The sequence below is a fragment of the Oryzias melastigma genome, linkage group LG19, assembly GCF_002922805.2.
Source record: "Oryzias melastigma strain HK-1 linkage group LG19, ASM292280v2, whole genome shotgun sequence".
Lineage (NCBI taxonomy): Eukaryota > Metazoa > Chordata > Actinopteri > Beloniformes > Adrianichthyidae > Oryzias > Oryzias melastigma.
Window position 1 is genome coordinate 23,752,532 of NC_050530.1, and position 21,941 is coordinate 23,774,472.

General features: G+C 43.9%; 1 protein-coding gene across 1 annotated transcript in view; it reads right to left on the bottom strand.

The window, feature by feature from the left end:
- Window positions 1–6,975: 6,975 nt before the first annotated feature.
- Window positions 6,976–21,941, bottom strand: part of rab3gap1 (RAB3 GTPase activating protein subunit 1) — a 24,516-nt gene continuing 9,550 nt past the window's right edge. The window contains exons 12-24 of the mRNA XM_024285135.2: window positions 20,261–20,353; window positions 20,008–20,180; window positions 17,395–17,496; window positions 15,432–15,604; window positions 15,017–15,071; window positions 13,332–13,661; window positions 13,114–13,251; window positions 10,491–10,718; window positions 10,122–10,218; window positions 9,579–9,682; window positions 9,270–9,382; window positions 7,733–7,835; window positions 6,976–7,295 (exon numbers count right to left, since the gene is read on the bottom strand). Coding sequence (XP_024140903.1) covers window positions 7,089–7,295; window positions 7,733–7,835; window positions 9,270–9,382; window positions 9,579–9,682; window positions 10,122–10,218; window positions 10,491–10,718; window positions 13,114–13,251; window positions 13,332–13,661; window positions 15,017–15,071; window positions 15,432–15,604; window positions 17,395–17,496; window positions 20,008–20,180; window positions 20,261–20,353 — 1,916 coding nt within the window. The 3' untranslated portion in view covers window positions 6,976–7,088. The remainder of the gene's footprint in view (window positions 7,296–7,732; window positions 7,836–9,269; window positions 9,383–9,578; window positions 9,683–10,121; window positions 10,219–10,490; window positions 10,719–13,113; window positions 13,252–13,331; window positions 13,662–15,016; window positions 15,072–15,431; window positions 15,605–17,394; window positions 17,497–20,007; window positions 20,181–20,260; window positions 20,354–21,941) is intronic.

The following is a 21,941-nucleotide window of genomic DNA, read 5'->3' on the forward strand; positions in this document are numbered from 1 at the left end:
GTGAATAAAACATAGACACACTTAAAGTCATCTTTTACTGATGCTCATGTGGTTTTAAAAAAGGTCCATAAAAGGAAAACAACCGTTCATTTTATAAGCTCTAATCCAAGTCTTAACCTTTTAACAGCTGAGGCGTCGCTGGTGATGCTTAAACACAAACTCTTTAACATACTGAAGCTTGCTAACCGTTGACAAGACCACTTTTGTCCTTCAGAATCTTCTGGAATTACATTAATCATGTTAACCAGGGGTCTGCAACCTTTAACACTTAAAGAGCCATTTGGGTCTATTTCTCACTGACCACTGTCTTTGTAGTTCTGGAGAAAGCTTATGACAGAGTGCCCAGAGAGGAACTATGGTATTGTATGAGGAAGTCTGGAGTGACAGAGAAGTATGTCCGAGCAGTGCAGGACATGTATGAGGGCTGTAAGACAGTGGTGAGGTGTGCTGTAGGGGTGACAGAGGAGTTCAAGGTGGAGGTGGGATTACATCAGGGATCAGCTCTGAGCCCCTTCCTGTTTGCAATGGTGATGGACAGACTGACGGATGAGGTTAGACAGGAATCACCATGGACTATGATGTTTGCAGATGATATTGTGATTTGTAGTGAGAGCAGGGAACAGGTGGAGGTGGAGTTAGAGAGGTGGAGGTTTGCCCTGGAAAGGAGAGGAATGAAGGTTAGCCGCAGTAAGACAGAGTACATGTGTGTGAATGAGAGGAACCAGAGTGGAAGAGTGAGGTTACAGGGAGAAGAGATAAAGAAGGTGGAGGAGTTTAAGTATTTAGGGTCAACAGTACAGAGTAATGGAGAGTGTGGAAAAGAAGTGAAGAGGAGAGTGCAAGCAGGTTGGAATGGGTGGAGAAAAGTGTCAGGTGTGATGTGTGACAGAAGAGTTTCAGCACAAATGAAAGGAAAGGTGTACAAGACTGTGGTGAGACCAGCCATGTTGTTTGGACTAGAAACAGTGGGACTGAAGAAAAGACAGGAAGCAGAGCTGGAGGTAGCAGAGATGAAGATGCTGAGGTTCTCTTTGGGAGTGACCAGGATGGATAGGATCAGGAATGAATACATCAGAGGGACAGCACATGTTAGAGGTTTTGGAGATAAAGTCAGAGAGGCCAGACTGAGATGGTTTGGACATGTTCAGAGGAGAGACAGTGAATATATTGGTAGAAGGATGCTGAGTCTAGAGCTGCAGGAAAGAGGTCTAGAGGAAGACCAAAGAGGAGGTTTATGGATGCAGTGAATGAAGACATGAAGGTGGCTGGTGTTAGAGTGGAGGATGCTGAAGACAGGCTTAGATGGAGGAAACTGATTCGCTGTGGAGACCCCTGAAGGGAAAAGCCGAAAGGAAAAGAAGAAGATTAGGTGTCATGATAGGTTTGGAGGAGCTTCATGCAGAAGTAAGACTTGTTGGTGGAGGTTTTATCATATGTAAAATAAATTAAAAGATCACTCATTCAACTCAGTTTACAAGTGACTAAACTGAACCATCATTTCATAAAAATGGTGGGATTCACACACGTTGAACCTAACCATCCATACAGTTCGGGTGTGATCTCTGATTCACAGCATTTTCTTCAAAACTGAGACGTGACACAGCCTGGAGTAAATCAAACTATAAACATTGTGTCCCACATAAATGATTGTAAAAAATATATATAAATGACATCTTCAGCTCTGCAGAACTTTTTATCTTCTTGTCCTCCGCAGCTTTTTCTTCTTTCCATTACCTGGTGGTTAGCGAAGCAACAAAGGGTGTGCTTCCTCCACAGCATGAGGCGTTTGCAACAGACAGGATGAAGAGAACAGAACTGACAGGAAGAGGGCCAGCAGATAAAGATGTCAAGATAGTTCCTCCTCCAGAGTCCTGGCTGACCTGTCATGGAGAGAGCTGCTGCATCAGGGCGGAGGAGCTGAATAATGAATCAGGATGGTGCCAATGTACACGTAACACACCTCACAAACATGAGCAGCAGCCGAAGCAGAAGGATGGACAGGTGGCGAGAACTTCAAAAGAACCAAGTGGGGTCTTCAGATCTCTGAAGGAAGGGCTGCTCACAGACAGAGATGTTTGTTCACCGGCTCAAGATTAAAAAAAAAAAAAAAAAAAAAAAAAGTAGCCAAGTGTTTATGTTGCCACAGCGTGTTGTTTTGGTATTTTGATCATATATATATGAGACAAAGAAAGCCTGTCGTTGTGTTTTTCACAGTTTATTGGTCAAAAATAGATCTAAAAAGAAAAAGATGAAAAAAGAAGCAATGACTACAGTCAAAATAATGCTATTGCTGTGAGTCAGCAATAGAGAAAAACAGCTATTTGCCATTAGCTAGTGTCAAACTCGCAAGTTTTGTTTACCACAGACTAGTGTCAAAGCTATTAGGCAACAACCCATGCAAAGTAACATTGAATACTTAGCTTTCTTATTCAAACATCACAGAGCATTCGATGGCCGACTATGTCAAACCAAAATGCCACTTTCTTCATCCATGGATTTTGCGCAAGCTTTAAAAAGTAACAAAGTGTTTAGGTTGCAACAGCATATTGTTTTGATATTTTTTTATATTTTTAGAATGCTGTTGTGTATTTCACAGTTTATCGGTCAAAAAATATATTTGTAAAAAGAAAAAGATAAAAAAGAAGCAGTGACTACAATCAAAATAATACTGTTGATGGGTCAGCAATAGAGAAAAAGAACTTCAATGATTACTTGCCATGAGCTGGAATCGAACTCGCGGTGACTGGTGATATAAAGTTAAAGTCAAGTTAAAGTCCCACTGTTTGTAACGCACCTAAGTGTGTGAAATTTGTTCTCCGCATTTGAAACATCCCCTGGGGGAGCGGTGAGCTGCAGACACAGCTGCGCTCAGGAACCATTTGGTGGTTTTACCCCCCAGTCCAACTCCTTAGTGCTGAGTGTCAAGCATGGAGGCACTGGGTCCCAGTTTTACAGTCTCTGGTATGACTTGGCCGAGATTTGAACCCACGATCTTCCTTTCTTTTCTTTTCTCTTTTTTTTGTTTTTTTTTTTAACTTGTCCTGTCCAACAGCTGAGCCAACAGATGTGGGCTGAGAGCTTCTTGTGTTGGGCAGATTTTACTGTCACAACAGGGATTTATTGAGTATAAACCCCTGTTGTATTTAATGCTAAACTTTATTTATATTGATTAGGTTTTATTTTATTTATTTATTTATTTATTTATTTTTCTTTGTTGTTGGACCGGACGGAAAAAAGGAAGAGGGTGGGGGAGGGGTGGGGAGATGGCAACAGAGGGAAGCAACATCATAAAACAACCAGGACTAAGTGATAAACTAGAATGGGCGGGGCCTGTCTACACACACACTCTATAGTTACACACACACCTGTTGGCCAAAATAGTCTAACCATTTAAACTAAACACAATGTACTCAATTCAACTGTAACAGCAGCTCACACACTCCATCATACAAACCCATTCAGATAAAGACTTTCATTCTGTCACACAAACGGTTAGTGCTAAGGTGAGCTGATACCTGTGCTCAGGTGAGTGTTTATGTTTCGCTGAGGTGGATGGTGATGGAATGTACTCAGGGGGAGAGCGCCTGGGCACCCCCACGCCAAGACCCCCCAACACCCGCCATGGAGCCGCGGAGAGGAATCACCAGCCGGGCAATCCTGCCAAGCACCCAGACCAGGGCACGCGGGACCACCACAGAGGCCCCCCACACCCAAGAGCAGGAAGGCGCAGAAACAGGCTGCAGGCCCCAGCCCAGCCAGAGGAGCACCCCCCCACCCCACCAGGAGGGCCAACGCGGGATCCCACCCCCGGAGAGCAGCACACCACCACCCAGCGGTGCCGAGGATCCGCCCCCACCCCAGGTACGAGCCAGGGCCCCCCAAGGGCAACCCACCCCACAATCCAGACAACCGCCTGCCCCCACCGCGAAAGTGTCCGAGTATTGGCTAGTCAGGACAGCAATCAGGCACCATTCATAACCACATAAAAAATAAAACCCATTATAAAATCAGTTGACCAAGAAAATCTGCGCCAAGCAAGGCAGGGTGACACCAAGCAAAGCAAACCAGGCAAAGCAGCAGGGGCTCACGGTCTGACCCGTCTGTGTACTGTCGAATCACATGCTCTCAGGGTGCAGTGGAGCGGGGACCCTGATGCCACAGGTCCATACACCAGGCCTCAGGTGCCCCACTGAATGGGCCTGGAACCTGTAGCACAGTGCGGCCTCCCCTCTTCAGAGTGCAGTTTGCAAGCACAAAGCAACTCTGCCTTTTTTTTAAAGAATAAAATCATAATTACCTTCATAATCAAACAAGGAGCATTCACTGAAGTACTTGTAACCTTTATAAATATCTGATGCAATCCCAGCCGGCTAGTTAGTCGCAAGAAAACGAGGGTTCTTGCTTTTTTAAAATTTGTACACATCTTAATTCCCTGTCAGACATTCACTTTGTTGTTGTATTATGTTGTTTGTTAATTTAAAAAAAAAAGAAACGGGGGGCTCACTAAGATGGCGCTCTGAGCGGTCGCGTTTGAGGAGCTCTGCTAAACCTAGCTGCTTTTTCGTCGTCTTAAACACTGTGTGCAAGAGCCTTAATATGGCGCTCTTAACAGGTATTACAATTTTTAAAAAATATTTTACTATAAGTTAAGTTGGCAACATTGTAGCATTGCCACAAAAGTATCCAGTGGACAAAATAAATAAGTAATGATATGAATCAAGTCCACAGGGGTTTGAAAATACTCATGCTCTAAAACTAATAGAAACTGTTTTTTAGAAATATTGTGTAGAATATTTTGTTTTATTGTGTGAATTCTGGCCCTGCGACGGACTGGCGACCTGTCCAGGATGAACCCCGCCTTCGCCCATCAGTGGCCGGGATAGGCTCCGGCACCCCCGCGACCCCGAAAGGGACAAAGCGGTCAGGAAAATGGATGGATGGATGTGTGAATTCTGGACTAAGACTAAGTGGGCCGAGTCACCTGCAAGGAAATAAAGGGATTAAAGTTTGGGGCGTCGGGGCTGTCATATGGAGGAATAAGACAAAAGGCTGGGGAAGGCTACAAGGGACCCCAGAAAGAAATGAGAAAGGATAACCTGCCCACAAAAGCTGGATTAAGGGAGGAAACCACAACCACATCCATTTTGGTGAGACCATTCCATTTTTTTTCTTTTTTGGACTTATGTTTCCTGGTGGATCCATATTTTTTTGGACATGGAAATTTATGAACACTGGAAGACAGACTAAAAAGCCTAAAGAGACTGAAAAGAAGAAGAGGACATTTTTTAATTTTGTTTGGGGGAAATTTAAAGAATATGTGTTCATTTGTTTGAGTAGTTTGTATTGATTAAAAAGAGAAATTAAAATGAGTTAAACCCGGATTCCGGTAAAGAGTGTATTTCATGCAACTCGTTACAACATGAGCAAACCTGAAAAAAGACTGAGCCCAAAAATTGAAACCTAATGTTAGCGCTATTAGCAAGCCTGCTAATGCTAACCAACTGTTGAAGGCGCCTCCGTCTGCCAAGCCTACAGTGGTCACAAATAGTCACATGAATTCCACGCACGAAACAATGGAAACCAGTGGCGTCGTCTGCCCTGGGTATTCCCAGCTGTAGCCCAGAATAATTATCTTCCTTCTCCAAAAGTTGTTTTCAACTCAGAACTGCCTTGTAACGTTAATGAAAATGGCCATTTTGTATTTTTCTAGCTTTAGTGAATGCAACACATGCACAGCATGCTCCGCACAAGCGCACCCCCCGAGTGCGCACTCAGCGCACCCCCTTAACCTGCCCCGTGTGCGCCCTCAATCCCGCTTAGCGGCGCACCCTCACCTCGTGTGCGCCCGTACATGTGACGGGTGGGGGAAGAGAAAAAACATGATTAAAAAAAGAGCACGCCTCACGGTAAGAAGTCAAGAGGGAAACAGTCATGAAGCTGCGTCGTCATCCGTGACTGTTGTCACGTTAGAAAGGCCAGTTGCAGTGAAAATAAAAAACTGCAAAGTGTCAACAAATCATGGGGTTTGGTGGAATTGGCATTAATAGTTGTGGTTGCAACATTGGAAAAATCCTGGACGGACTGATTTGCACATGCACAAATTAAAATAGCTTGAAACTAATTACACACACAAATCTTTAAAAATTACACACGAATCACCTCTTACCCACACAAAACCTCAGTTACACATGGATCTATGCTGAGACTGATCTCACGTCTCACCGATTCATCCGTGAGTGATGTGTTCAAGCACTACTAGAATGCTCATCAGAGTTCATGGGTCATCAGTTTTCTTATCACCCATTTTGAACTTGAATTGTAAATTAAATGAGTTGAAACTTAACATTTTCCCACTTTCTTAAACAGATATGCCTGATAATTAATAGCACACAGTATTTGTCTTTAAACAAGGTGCCATGATGCTCAAAAACTTGAATTAAAAGTCTTTTTTCACTCCCTAAATTCTCCCAGTCTTTTGTGAGGAAGTGGGCTAAGCCCGAAATGTTCCCAGGTCCAGGAAACGCCCCTTTCATTATTTATGTAAAATTGCTTTAAAAGTGTTCAGCATTCAGCTTTGCCATTCTAAACAATATGAGCCGGAAGCAATTTATCACACATCCGGTGATGTTTGACGTCGTGTGAAAAGGGTCTATGAAACTGCATTTCATATTCTCAGACTTGAGCACCTTTTCCTCTCCCTCCATCATGATGTTTAGCTGGTTTTCTCCTGCAGCTTGTAGCTTCTCTAATCTGGATTCATGCAGTTTATCCTGATGAGTGTGGAGATTCAAAAACGTTACACTTATCCTCCGCATTCATCACTGGCTCCCCATCCATCCTCTCATTAAATAAAAAGTTTGTCTTTTCCCCTGTTCCACAAACACCTGTCCGCTCTATAACACAAAGGTTTCATGGTTTGACCCCCTCATGGAGGCGGAGCTCTGAGACTACAGATCATACATTCAGAGACACAGCAGCGTTTGAGCGGTGGGTCTGCAGCCGGCTTTTATTTAAGAGCAGTTTTCTAGAGGAATGTGTTCGGTCAGGGTTCCCCCCGACAGACGGAGGCGCTGCAGCTCATCAAGCCGTCAGAAGAAGGAGGTGTCCGAGGAGAAGGCCCCCGCCAGCCGGAACTCCTCCCTCATCAGCACGCAGAAGAGCCGCTGAGGCAGCGCTCGGGAGTACGGCGCCGGCCGAGGGACGCACGTGCGCAGAAGAATCTCCCGACCCGCTGGAGACGGGAAGTCCTTTTTGTCGCCTCCCATATCATCCTCTGACGAAGGGAGGAGTGCTGCCTGAAGGACCAGAGGTCAAAGGTCAAATACAGCAGGAGAAAGCATTGAGTGAAGCTCACAAACCAAAGCAGCTTGGGAGATTAACAGCTTTAAATGTGAGTTTTACCAGGAAAAAGATCACACCCAATCACCCTAGATCAGGGGTAGGGAACCCTGGTCCTCGAGAGCCGCCTTCCTGCATGTTTTCCAATATACCTGCTCTGGCATGTTCTTATTGGCTGGACACACCTGAACCAGGTAATTGTCATGAGTAGGGACTCAAAAATTACCTGCTTCAGGTGTGTCCGGCCAATAAGAACATGCCAGAGCAGGTATATTGGAAAACATGCAGGAAGGCGGCTCTCAAGGGCCAGGGTTCCCTACCTGCCGTAGGTGTTTTAATGGCTGGAAAACATCAGCACAAACCCATCGGGGGAGGGGCTGTTGCAGCTGCGTACCTGTTGTGCATTGAGGAACAGCCTGTGAATGATGCGGCCGGCTGGCCCTTGTCCAGCTCCGGTCACCTCCACCTCAGGCTCCTCCAGCAGAGAGCTCACAAACCTGCAAGACACACAAAAGTCAGACTCAGACTCCACCCCCAGAGTCAGACTCCACCCTCACAGTCAGTCTCAACCCCATTGACTGTAAAAATACTGGACTTCTCGAGCCATGAGGTCCCCCATTGGAAATGCATTACCTCCACTCCTCGTGAAAGTAGGCCACCGCTTTCACCGTCACTTCCTGAAACGGATATCACCATTTGCAAACGTCTGGAACCCATCTCCAGCGATTAGTCTGAGTCGCTGAGTCATAGCTGAGTCATGAATCTACAGGAAGTACTGTCACCAATCTGGAGTGAGTTTATTGCAACCGTCCGCCTCTTTCCACACCTCTACCACGTGACCGCGGATGTAAACAGCTTCTACTTTAATAACACCGGAGAACTGTACAAGTCATTGTTGAAGCCTTTGAGGGAGAACCATTCCAACGTTTGATTCTGTCAGCGGTCCTTTGGGATTTACTTACATTTATTCCTTTTTGTCGAGATAAAAGGAGCATTTGGGTGACGCCGCTGCAGAACGCCCCCCTCGCGCGCCGGAGCTTGTCACTTCACATGCGCTGCCAGGTTACAGTCTGATCAGATGCACGAGAGAAGCGCGTTCAGCGGTATTTAAAATAAATAACCATCCTAACAAGTGAACAGCTGGATCTTTTTATCTGTTTAAAAATACGACCAGGTCCTTTCAAGTTTGTCTCGCGCTCCTCAGACGACTGCGTCTAATTCAGGCTGAAGCTGGAAAAGTGCGGCGAAGATGAAACTTTGGTTGGTGATTTTATGGAGGAGCTGTACCATTCCGTTTGATACACAACTTATAATTTATAAGCTGCAATCAAAATGTGAAAAAAGAGAAACGAACGTTAAACAAAGAAAAAAGTCCAAATCACATAACCTCAGAGTGAAATCTATTTCTACAGAGTAAATCCTCATCTAAAAATGTCGACAGCATGCTCCTCTTGTTGTTTTAAACTGCTGCATCGGTACATTCCATTGAGGAAAACAACAGTAGGACAATGATTGGTACATTGTTGAATTGTAAAGTAGGCGTTAAAAGGTCTTCACGGAGCCATTGATGAAGTCTGCTCCCATTGGCTACCGGTCATCTGTCAATCAAACCCCCCAGACGTTCGACGTCAGACCCACAAAGGCTTATTGAGCCATCTGATTGGTCAATTTAGAACTCTAATAACTTGTGATAGTGGAAAAAAATCTTTTTAAAAAATTAGGATTAGAAAAAAGAAGTTAATCAGAAAGCAGCAGAGGAAGAATGATTATTCTGACATATAAAATGACTGAGAAATAACTGTCTGTTTCTCAATGTAAGTCAATGGGACTTTGGTCTTTTTGCAACCCAGTGGTACTTCCTATATGGAACACGGAAGGAGGGGGCTTGCTCTGTCCAGTTATTCTATATACAGTCTATGAGTCAGACTCACTTCTTGAGCTGGGTGGCCTCATTCTGGTCTTCGCTGTCGAAGGTGAACTTGGCCTTCAGTGATCGAGCCTGAGCGATGGCCGTCTCCATTCCTGCCAGCTGCTTCATGAACTCCTGCAAACAGAAAGCATTAAAGAAAAAACAAAACTTTTTATCTTTGATTCATCAAAGGCATGCGTTTCATTAAAAACGTAGGGAAACAAATCTTTAAGTTAATAATAATCAATTTATCAGAAAATTTGGAAGTATTTTGAACGAGTCAGAAAACAACAGTTTCTGTTCTGTTTTAGGTGAACTCCTCGTCACTGACCTCTAACTTGCTGTAGTCTCGGTTGGTGGAGTGCAGGAGCTTGTTGGCCTGACTGGCAGCCTGTTGAATGCTTTTCCTCACGGCTGGAACATTCTCTGCTGCTTCTGTCAGACAGGAACAGAGATGGAGGAAGAAACAAAAGAAGAAAAAAAACATTCTAAGTGGAAAGAGGCATCTAAAGAGTTTTAAGTTCCTACAAAAATTAACCCAAAACAAAATCAACCCAGAGTCAGGAAAAACTTTCTACAAAACAAGACTTTTGAACAAACTCTTGATCAGGAGTGGCGGCTGTGCAGACTATGTTGTAATGTATTTTCCAAGTACTAGCAGCTACGCGCTAACGTAGAGGACTGGCGACTATTGATGACATCATTAATGGTTAGTAATGACTGAATTTGAAGTCTTTTCCGTGAGTAAGTGTAGCAGTAGGGAGAGGCCATAGGGGAAGAATTCGGATTTGTCAGAAGTGGAAAGTGAATTCCGTTTCTGATTCAAAAACTCCACAGGCTGGTCTAAGATGAAGATAGCTGAGGGAAGCCTCACCCTCCTGCTTCAGCTTGAGCAGAGCAGCGTTGATCACACAGGGGAAGAGATGAGAAGCTACATCTCCTGGTTTCTGCATCGCAAAATAGTGCAGAACCTGAAAATAACAGAAGAAAGGTTTAGGCTGACCCAACCCATCAGCTGTTCTCTTTTAGTTCAGGAACAGTGAGACGTACATAAAAAAAATGAAAACACTTCAAAAATATGTCCTGACAGAGTTAGGGAGCATTTAACTCCTCTTAGAGTGCAAAATATAGGAAAGAAATGTTTGGGAACAAACAGAAATGAGCCTGTTCCTGCTTCATTTTCCGTGCTTTAGACTGAGGAGCACGTCAACCTTCTGGAAGGAGCCAGTAACCATGAAGGTACCTTCTCTGCTTCCTTGGTGTCGTCGAACAATCTTTTCTGGCGGCGAGCGGGAGTTACTCTGGCAGTTTCCCACGCCTCCACCCACATGTTGCCGGTGATCTTCATCCTGGTGCTGAGCTCCCCTTTGGTGACCTTGTTGCCCTTCTCATCCACCACCTCCTCCAACACGTAGTCTCGGGGTGAGTACCAGCGCACAAAGTCCTCCAGGACACAGCCGGGGTTCGCTGCCTACAAAGATTTAAAAAAAAGAAGCTTTTTTTAAGGTCTTTAAATGTGAAATCTGTGGAAACTGTCTCTATAAAACTACGGACACAACCGGAGCGCCATGGAGTTCACACTGAACAAGCAGGGAGGGGCTACTTCTTCTTTTTCTACTGTTTACTAGCACACGTCCACCACCTACAGAGGCACCTACAGTGCAAATGTTGAGGCGGTGCAAATCTTGCAGATTAGGCACAAAACAGAACCGGTTCTGTTCATTACTGGTGTCTTTGCAATGGCGGATATGGGTTACAGTAACAACTGGCTCCAGACCGTAACAAAGAAATCGTGAGACGGAACTGGTTTCAACACTTTAATGTGTTTAAAGTAGGGCTGTCAGATTTGTCGCGTTAAAAACGCATTAATCTGACATGTGCTTGAAGCCGACAATTTTTTTGACGCATTAATCGCGGACTTTCTCATAAGTGGCTTTCCATACCACGCGCGGGCGTCCCGCCCTCTAACTCACAGGCTGCTCTCACTAGATCACGGGCGGGTCTCCAACCACCGAGCTGCGAGATAAAACCGGCCGGCGCTAGGACCTGGAGAGCTCCTGCACTCTAACTCGGCTCTGGTTCGCGTCCAGTACCACGTCTGGTGGTAAAATTCCATAAATTAAATTCCACGAACCACACATTTTTTTTCCTTAAAAAAAGGCCACATGTAAATTTGCGATTAATCGCGAGTTAACTCTGGAAGTGCGATTAATCGCGATTAAAAATTTTAATCGCCTGACAGCTCTAGTTTAAAGACTGAAAAGAGTCAAACAGTGAACACGCAGCGAATTCCACGATGCAGCAGTGGCGTTGAACCCCACAGGAAGTCCTAGCAGGAGCCCCCCTTTTCTAAGGTTCTCAGGCTGGGCTTTTATTCAGAGCCCCCAAATCCCAAAACACCTGCACCTGTGTAGGAGGAGGAGACAAGTACGGCTCAGGGCCATCACAATGACCATCGTGTCAGGACACTGGTCTGGATTCCGTTGCTTGACTTGGTTTCCTAAAGTGTGATGCATCACTGATTTGATTATGACAGTAATCTGCACATATTTTTGCCTGAAGTGTGATTTATGACTGATCTTTAATGAAAACAACCTGCACAAATTTTTGTTTTTATATTTTTATATATATAAATATTAGGGCTGTCAGATTTGTCGCGTTAAAAACGCATTTATCTGACGTGTGCTTGACGCCGACAATTTTTTTGACGCATTAATCGCGGACTTTCTCATACGTGCCTTTCCATACCGCACGCGGGCGTCATGGCCTCTCTCTCTGGCTGCTCTCATTAGATCATGTGCGGGTCTCCAACCACCGAGCTGTGAGCTAAAACCAGCCGGCGCTAGGACCTGGAGAGCTCCTGCACTCTAACTCGGCTCCGGTTCGCGTCCAGTACCACGTCTGGTGGTACCGGCTCGCGTCCCGAGAGTTGCGGATGTTCCGAACAGCAAGCGCACCGGGGGACGTTTTAAATGTTCTGGAGGTTTAAGCGTGATCCAGCCCCAGCATAGCGGTCTGTCTGCCGGCATATTCATGGCGTGAGCTCCGCTGGACACGTCGCTGCATCGAGCTGCAGCCAGAGAACGCGGCGGCAGTAACAGACTGTCAAACTATCCACAGAGTATCCCGCTTTTCTCAGTCTTTAATGTTTTAAAAAACAAAAGTTAATTGGAAATGATAAATCTCTATTTCATTTATTACTGTAGTTCAACAGAGGAGGAAAAGATTTGGTCCTGACAAAAAATGAACATGAAAGTGTTATGGAAATGTTATTTTTGATGTTTTTTATTTTATTTTACTGAACGTTGATTGAAGTTTTGAATTTAAAATGCCCTTCACTTGCACTTGGGCTTTTGTTAGGCATTTTATGTTACAGCCTTTTATTGTTAAGAAAGTTTATCTCAATACAATGTTACAAAATAAAGTATTTCTGATGAAAACTATTAATTTTGTCATTCTTGTTTTCATAATTAATGTAGAACTACTAAATTCCACGAACCACACATTTTTTTCCTTAAAAAAAGGCCACATGTAAATTTGCGATTATTTGCGAGTTAACTCTGGACAATGCGATTAATCGCGATTAAAAAATTTAATCGCCTGACAGCTCTAATAAATATTGATATAAGTGGGTTTTCTTTTTGTATATCAAGAGGTTGTTTTTATTGTGTTGTTTGTTTCTATATGTACAGCACTTTGAGATGCATTTGTTTATATGAAAAAAGGTTTATAAATAAAGTAAATTTGAATGTGTATCCCTATATCCAGATCTGCGAGAAAGGTCAGTGAGGGTCATGCGTCAGGGTTAACCTGCGCCTGCAGGTGGAGGTGTGTTCACGTGAACACCTCGCGATGCTCCGTCGTACCTTGAAGGACTCCATGTCTGAGAGCAGACACGCGCTCTGCATGCGAGCTCGCAGGTGTGTTCCTTCAGCCGACGTTCCCAGTTTGGCCAAAACTTCAGACTGCTCCTCCAGTTGGTCCTCCGTCATGGGGGCGGGCTCCTGACAGCCAATCAGAAGTTAGCGTGCGTTTGACCACAGTTCTGGGACTGAACTCAGCAGAAAAAGGGGGGCGGGGTTACCTGTGTGACGGGGACGAAGAGCGGCTCTGAGGAGTGCAGCAGGGTCAGGTTATTGTAGGGGTGGAGCCGGCCCTCCGCCCTGCTCGCTCCGTTGTGTCCCGCCTCCGTCTGGGGTCCCTCCTCCCCCTGCTCGCTCAGACATTCGTAGAACTCGTCCTCGCTGTCGCTCCAGGACTCCCACGACTTTCCTTGACTCGTTTCTTTAGCCGAGCTGGACGCGGAGATGCTGTGCTCAGGCTCCGCCTCTTTGCTGTGCTTGTCTTTGGTCGCCTCCTGAGCTTTGCGAGCTTCATCTCTGGCTCTCCTTCTCTCTATGCAGCAGTTCAGCATCTGACCGGCAACCAAAATGAATGAAAGAGGTACGTTTATGGTTAGGGATGTAAGGATTCTTCGTCAGTCTGTAAAAAAACGATTCAAACGCGTCAACATGTTCATCGATGCAAAAAAATACAAAAATCAGTCTCGGCCTGCGCCTAAATTTAGCAATGCAGAGTACAGGACATTCCTCTATGCAGCCTCGCTGTGAGTGTGCTGTGCGCGCCTGTGATGGCGCTCCTGTGATGGCGCTCCTGTGATGGCGCACCCATGTGAGTAGCGGACTGGCTGCGTGTTCTTTATCTGCATTTCCCTCCTGGGAAATTCCTGCAGCTCCTTCAGATTTAAACGTTTCACATAAATCAGTCCCTTCAGGACTTTGCGATGTCGCAATCTCAACTATTAAGGCAAATTCAAACAAATACGAGATTTGTTCCTCACTCTGCAACTTTTCATTTTCATCACAACTTTACTGAAACTTTGACCAATCTACCGTGACAACAGTCATGGTGACGACGCAGCTTCATGACCGTTTCCCTTCTGACTTCTTCCCGTGAGCCGTGCTCTTTTTATTGACTCTTTTAGCTCTCTGTCGGCTTTTCCCTGCAAGCTGCACGTGAACGGTCATTTGCGCCGAATGCGAGTGCAGGTGGGGGTGTTGCTCTAAGCGCTTGTGGAGCGGTCCGTCACACATGGAGCACAACATGAAGAGAGTATGAAAGGATTTGTGATCGTTTCAGTGTTAAGTAAAATTCTTTATTTGTATTGAATCCTTTCTGTTAGCAGGAAAACAGACAGTTTGATGTAAGGGGCAAAAAAAACATACTTGACCTTAAAATACCTTTAATTCATTATGTTGAGAAAAAAAATACTGACATCGTGACTTTAAAACTGAATCAAATCGATGCGTGGCTTGACTGAATCGTTACATCCCTAGTTATAGTACAGGTGATAAGCTGCAAATGCCATAAAGATCTACAACTCAAAGGATTTAGAGCTTAAAAAATCTGACTGAGTGTGAGCTGGCTCCAGCTTTATACTGACTTTGGATTTTATCAAACACTTAACTAGTTTTATTGTATTTTTAAAAAAAAACAAACAAATTTAATCTTCCAAATTCCAAATGTTTTTTGCAGATCAGACAAAAAATGGTTTTGTATTCATGACATTTGATTAATGTCGTGATTAAAAATGTCAAATAAATCTGATGAGGACTTAAATTTACGTTATTGACACATTTTATCACAGGAACCCCTTAAAAAGGACAAATTCTCTAGATTTGACAAAAGGAGATGAACTTTTAAATAAAGTTATAGAAGTTAAATTAGTTTAACTTTTACCGATTTCCTTCTCACAGACGTTTTTATTACCTGGAGCTTCTGATGCAGCAGACAGCAGCGAAGGTCAGGAGGTCCAGCTTCTAAGCTGTGAGAAAGTACAGGTTCCTTATTTCATGGAGGCAGAAAGCAACAAACAACAGCACTTCATTGTGTCTCCTCATCACTGTCATCTGTTCTGTCCCGTTTTCTCAAAAGTTACTCATTTTAAATGTAATCATCGGTTTTGATAGAAAAAGAAGTGGCCTCCTTTATATTCGGAGTATAAGTCGCAGTTTTTCACTTATACATCACACTTTTCTCCCAGAAGTGCCACTTAAATAGATCTTTTTTCTTCCTCATTATACATTTTTTGGCTTCTGCGACTTGAACATTTGTTAAATGACTAAAGCCGAGGCCTCTGGAGGTGAAGCAGCTCCCGAACGTGTCTCGGTGGTGCTGCACAAACCCGTAAACCAGGCAGGTATTCTCCCAGCGATACCGCAGCTCCAACACAAACTCCTGCCACAGGTGAGCCACGCCCGCAAGGCCGCCGTAGCTGTAGTTGACCAGAAAGACGCACAACGCCAGACGGTAGGTGAGACTGTCCGGAGGGGCCGACTTCAGCTGAAGGAACAGACTCTGAAGAGGCAGCAGAGAAACGAAACGATCCCCACAAGCTTTTACTACAGGATTCAATCTGATATAACAGAGTTTGGAGAAACGTTCTTTTTCTTAATTGTTTAAAACAAACTGAACATGTTAAAATATTTCATCATTTCTCTATTAAACATACATTTCTACAGTTGATTACATGAATCACCAATGGAGAAAAAAATACCTTAAAGCAACAAAAGATGTACAATAAAGTTGAAAAGTACGAGGTAAAATATCCTTCAAAAAGAAACGTGTTCGTAAAAAATGAGAGAAATTCGTATTCATAAATAAAACGTGCACACATTTATATTTTGTGCACAACTTTGAGGGAAAAAAAATAAACACAACATTTAGTTTTACGTTGAACATGTTTTTTTAAAAACGACTTTCCTTTGTCTTGAATAGGAATACAAAAAAGAGATGTTAACATGAGAATTCCCGACAGGCAGCAGCAGCGGGATCCCCGTCTCTGCTGCTGTTCTGCCCTCCGGTGCCGGTGTTTTGCTGAGGTGCGTCCCCTGCCAGAATTTGTTTCCCTAGTCTCGGGCATCGTTCTGGCAGGGGGAGCGTACCTTGGTACAACACCTGCCAGAAGCAGCATTTTAGCATGAGGGATCCTCGCTTAGCCGGGCAGTTTATTCCTGGGACAGGCGGGCGGGCGGGCCCGCTCCAGGACCTGGACCGGTCCAGATGTACCCTTGGTAAGCTAAGCTAACTCGGAGCTCAATAAGGCTAATGGGCCGTATTCTGAGTCAAAAGGAAAGAAAGAAAAATCAGAAAAAGAAAGAAAGTGTGGGATTCTGATCCGACTGTCTTTTTTTATTTAGTTTTTATTTGTTTGTTTGTTTTTACAGCCCCGACAGTCGTCTACTTTAGCTACGAGTTAGCTTAGCTGTTTTTGTTTTGTCTTTCTCTTATTTTCAACTAATTTTACAGACATGTTTTTTGAACACCTAATGAGTATAGTGACATGTCAGCTAGTTCTTTTAGAATTATTTTTCACCACTTCTTCTAAAATGATCTCCTACTTAAATGTTTACACAACCAGCTGACAACCACAAAATGTGGTCAGAGATCGCCGTGTTTTGATCTGTTTTATTACATCTTTGTCAACAGCTATGCTATCAAGATATTTTCCCGTTATGGCATTAATAACATTCGTAAGATTTCTGTTTACTTTAGTTAAATAAATAAACCTGAACAGACACGCGCAGTTTGATCGATCGATGCTCCGGCACTCGATGTATCAGCCTGTGACCCTGTGACCTATTTTTGACAGTTTGTGAACAAGAGAAACTCATATTCAAAGCAAAGAAAAGTCGTATTAAAAAAAACATTTTAAACGTAAAACTAAATGTTGTATTCATATTTTTTCTGCAAAGTTGTGCACAAACTTTAAATGTGTGCACAATTTCTCTATTCTTTATGAATATGTTTATTATTGAAAGCTATCTTACCACATAGAAAAGTGGAAAAATCAGAAAAAAACACTTACTTGGAGTGATTCTCAGGAAGTAATTAAAGAGATTTACAATTTTTTATTGTTTGGACAACGCAATAAATCTGAATTATTTACATATAACAGTTTCATAATTGATGTTCCTTCAATAAAACATATTTCTGACTTGGTTTATGGCCCAATCATGAATGGAAACGTGTTCTTCTACCTCTGACTTAACCTTATTATTATTATTATTATTTCTATCATAATCCTCCTTGTCTGGTCTCCTGCCTCCTTTTAATCTTCACAGAGTGAGGGAGGAGGTCAAACTCACCTCATCTGCGCTCCACTCCTTCTCTGCCGTCCTGGAGTTCAAACTCACAGCTTTGTCCTTCAAACTGTCTGATTTCTCCACAGCAGCATCTGGAAACAAATACTGAAGAAAGAAAAAGAAACACCCTTAGACGAGCAGAAGAAAGTGAATCCTTCAGGAAATGTTTCCCATCAAAGGGATTTTCAGAGAAGATTTTATATGAATCCATCAACTCAAAGTCAGTGATTAACTGTGGTTTCTAATCTTGTGTTTAGTTTTCCATCCTCTTTAGATTTTAGATTAGATTAGATTCAACTTTATTGTCATTACACATGTACGAGTACAGGGCAACGAAATGCAGTTTGGCATCCAACCAGAAGTGCAATAGGCAGTAAGAGCAAGTGGTATAAATATTATAAATAAGTATGGTACAGGTTATTATACAGTATATGGGAAGTATTTACAGATCACTAAAAAAACTGAGCAAGATATACATAATGACTGAGGTACTTTGAACATATTATACAGATGAATGATTCGTTTAAGAAAAAGGGGGAGAAGACTATAAACAGAGACTAGCGAATATACTTTACAAAAGAGAGATATATGATGTTAAATAAATAAGGCTATACAAAACGGATGACAATGTCAAATAACAGTGCAAAAAAAGCAAAAAGTATTATTGGAAGTTAAACTGTGCAAACAGGATGTAGCATGTGCAACGTAGATCAATAGTGCCGGAGATGAAAGTGTAAGTTAATAACAGATGCCTGTGAGTTGGTGAGTGGGGGGGTCAGCGGGGGACAGAGTTCAGGAGAGTCACAGCTCTGGGGAAGAAGCTGTTTCTCAGTCTGCTGGTCCTTGTCCGTAGGCTTCTGAAGCGCCTGCCTGAGGGCAGGAGGGAAAATAATCCATGTGCTGGGTGGGAGGAGTCTTTCAGAATGCTGCGGGCCCGACGCAGACACCGCTTCTTCTGGACGTCCTCAATGGCAGGGAGAGGAGTTCCTGTGATGCGCTGGGCCGATTTCACCACGCGCTGCAGGTGTTTGCGCTCTGCAGCAGAGCAGCTTCCGTACCAAACAGTTACACAGTTTGTTAGGATGCTCTCTATCACGCAGTGGTAGAAGTTCACCAGGATGGCTGAAGACAGGTGGTTCTTCTTCAGTGTCCTCAGGAAAAAGAGGCGCTGGTGAGCCTTTTTGATTAGGCTGGAGGTGTTGGTGGTCCAGGACAGGTCCTCTGAGATGTGGGTCCCCAGGAACTTAAAGCTGGAGACACGCTCGACAGCCATTCCGTCCATGTGAATGGAGTCATGCGTGCCTCTTTTCTCCTTCCTGAAGTCCACAATGAGCTCCTTGGTCTTGCTTGTGTTAAGGAGCAGGTTATTGTCGGCGCACCATGTGGTCAGGTGCTGTACCTCTTCTCTGTAGGCGGTCTCATCGTTGTTCGTGATGAGACCAATCACGGTGGTGTCGTCTGCGAACTTGATGATGGAGTTGGATCCATGCACCGGTCTGCAGTCGTGTGTGAAGAGGGAGTACAGAAAGGGGCTCAGCACACAGCCCTGTGGCACACCGGTGTTGAGTGTGACAGTGGTGGAGCAGATGTGGCCTGACCTCACGTGTTGTGGTCTGTTGGTCAAAAAGTCCATAATCCAGTTGCAGAGGGCGGTGTTTGTGCCCAGGGCTCCAAGTTTGGAGATCAGCTTGGAGGGGATGACAGTATTAAATGCTGAGCTGAAGTCAACAAACAGCAAACGAGCATAGGTGTTGTTACTGTCCAGGTGTGAGAGCACAGAGTGCAGTGCTGTGGAGACTGCATCATCTATGCTTCTGTTGCTCCGGTAGGCAAACTGGTGTGGGTCCAGTGTGGGAGGAAGGGAGTTCTTCAGGTGCACCAGGACCAGTCGCTCGAAGCACTTCATAATGATGGGTGTGAGTGCTACAGGGCGGTAGTCGTTGAGGCACGTCGGGTTGGAGTGTTTTGGCACTGGCACGATGGATGTCGCTTTAAAGCATGATGGCACAGCTGCTTGGGCGAGGGACAGGTTGAAAATGTCCGTGAAGATCCCAGTGAGCTGCTCCGCACATGCTCTGAGCACACGTCCTGGGATGCCGTCGGGTCCAGCAGCCCTGCGTGTGTTGATTCTGCTCAGTGCCGTGTGGACATCAGTGGGGGAGAGTGAGAGGGGCTGGTGGTCTTCAGGGAGCATTGTCTTGGTGGCAGCGTCTCTGTTGTTCCTCTCGAAGCGAGCATAGAAGTGATTCTTCTGATATTAGTTCCAATTCCGTCATATTTTTTATTCATTTTATTTCTTTCTGTGAGTTTATTTTATTGGATTTATAGATCTGTTTTCAGCCTCAGAAACACAAAACAGTTCAAATCTTGTCAGAACGCCCCCATAACTGCAGAAATGGAGAGTCCTCCCCCCTAAAGCCTCTAGTGGGCGGAGTCCCTGGAAACAGCATTTCAACTGCTTAAAGAATTCAATAAATATACATTTTTGACTCTTTGATTTGATGCTCTTCCAAAGTCTTCTGCCCCTCTCCTGCCCCCCCCCATAAAATGTCCTAGCTCCGCCCATGCTCAGGTGGAGGGAACACCTCCACCTTTGTCCCCCGTAATCGATCTCACCAGCAGAATGGAGTTCAGGACCTCGTTGCTGAGCGGCGACTCGTGGATGTGGCGGCGGCGGTGGATGCGTTTGCGTGCGCTGTGCACCATGCTGGACACGGACAGTCTGCTGATGGGCACGGGCGCCGCGGGCTCCGTCAGCTTGGACAGAGCGGAGCTGATGTCGCTCGTGTCTGCAAAGACGACAGCGCGTCAGACACGACGCCGCCGGCGCTCTGCTGCTCTGCACTGTGGCGTGGATCAGGAAACCCACCTTTCCCCTCTTCTTCTGTCAGGCCTTTACCCAGAACGTCCTCCACAGAATCCTTCCTGCAGCACAGCCTGAAGAACTCTGTCAGGTAGTCTCCTGCAAGAGGAGAGATGCAGCATCAGGAACGCTCTTAACGTCAAGATGTCCAGAAAACATCCTCAGGAAGGAAATAACTGAATCTCCTTCCTTTGAATGATAAAAATGTCCAGACTTTATAAGAGAACTGGACTGAGTGACTCCTCCCACCTGGCATTCCAAACAGAAAGTACCTGCTGGTTCCAAGAAGAAAAAAAATGGTATAGACTTCTATAGAGAAATAAACAGCTATTACTCAGTAATTATTTGTTATCAGCCAAGTATTTTATTTTTTTATTTGGCTATTTCATCTCTGGATGGATGGAATAAACAACCTTAAAACCACCAAAGATTATAACTTAAAAGAATTCATAAATGTCTAAGAGTTACTGAGAGAGAATGACGGAACGCCATCAACAAACCATATTAAAAAGTAGTGCTGTCATGTGATTCATTTTTTTGTGCAATTAGTTAATTGTGATCTGTAATTAATTGCACATTGTGGTCTTTTCTTTAAAGAACCATAACTTGCCACAGAAATGGGCTACAAACTAGATTTCTTTGTTGAAAATTCTTATATATTTTTTTTTCTTCATAACTGTGTCAAATTAAACCATCTGGCAGGCTGGGTACGGCCCGTGGACCACATGTTTGACACCCCCGCTGTAGATTATTGTAATTCTCTTTTTACTTGTTTTATTCAGTCCACAGTACATCGCCTTCAGCTGGTGAAAAATGCAGCTGTCAGGCTTTTAACTGGATCCAGCAGGAGGGCTCATATTTCACCTGTCTTATCATTTTTACACTGGCTACCCATTAGTTTTAGAATTGATTTTAAGATGTTAGTTTTTAATTCTTTTAGAGCTCTTAATGGGCAGGCCCCTGATTACATTTTCCAGCTGCTAGTACCATACGTTGCGAGCTGCTCCCCGCGGTCCTCAGTTCTGAACCTTCTTAGAGTCCCAAAGACTCGTAAAACTTGAGGTCACCTCTCTTTCCAAACAGTCGCTCCGCCTGACTGATGATGTCGAGACTTTTAAGAAACAGCTGAAGACGCTGCTTTTTTAAAAGAGCTTTTAGTTCATTTGTGCTGTACTGTGTTTTATTTATGTTTTACTCTGTTTTATTTTCTCTCATTGTTTTATTCTGTAAAGCACTTTGTGATTTTATCTGTGCAAGGCGCTCTATAAATAAAATGTACTTACTTACTGTTAAAAGGCTCATTTTGAGCTTTTTTAAGTTTGTGACATTGTGGCACAGTAAAAGATGAAAATAAAACTAACAGGGGGGAATTTTTTTTAATCTTGAGAAAATAACAAAATAAAAATTATGAATAAAAAGAACAGGTCCAGAGTTTTGTAATTTACCACATCAAAACAGTGGGAAGACTTTTCTGAGCAATCCAAAAATATTGAGCACAAACTTCTTATTAATACCATAATTCAAATGATTATTACATTATTCCACAGTTTACCACAACAGCATGACAGTAGAAAAACATTAGTGTGATGTTATGGTTTTCTTTAACCCGTTTTTGTTGAATTTGATCATTTTAAAGACTGGGATGAAGCAGAAAAGAAAAAGAGAATCTAAGAAGGAAGAAACGAAA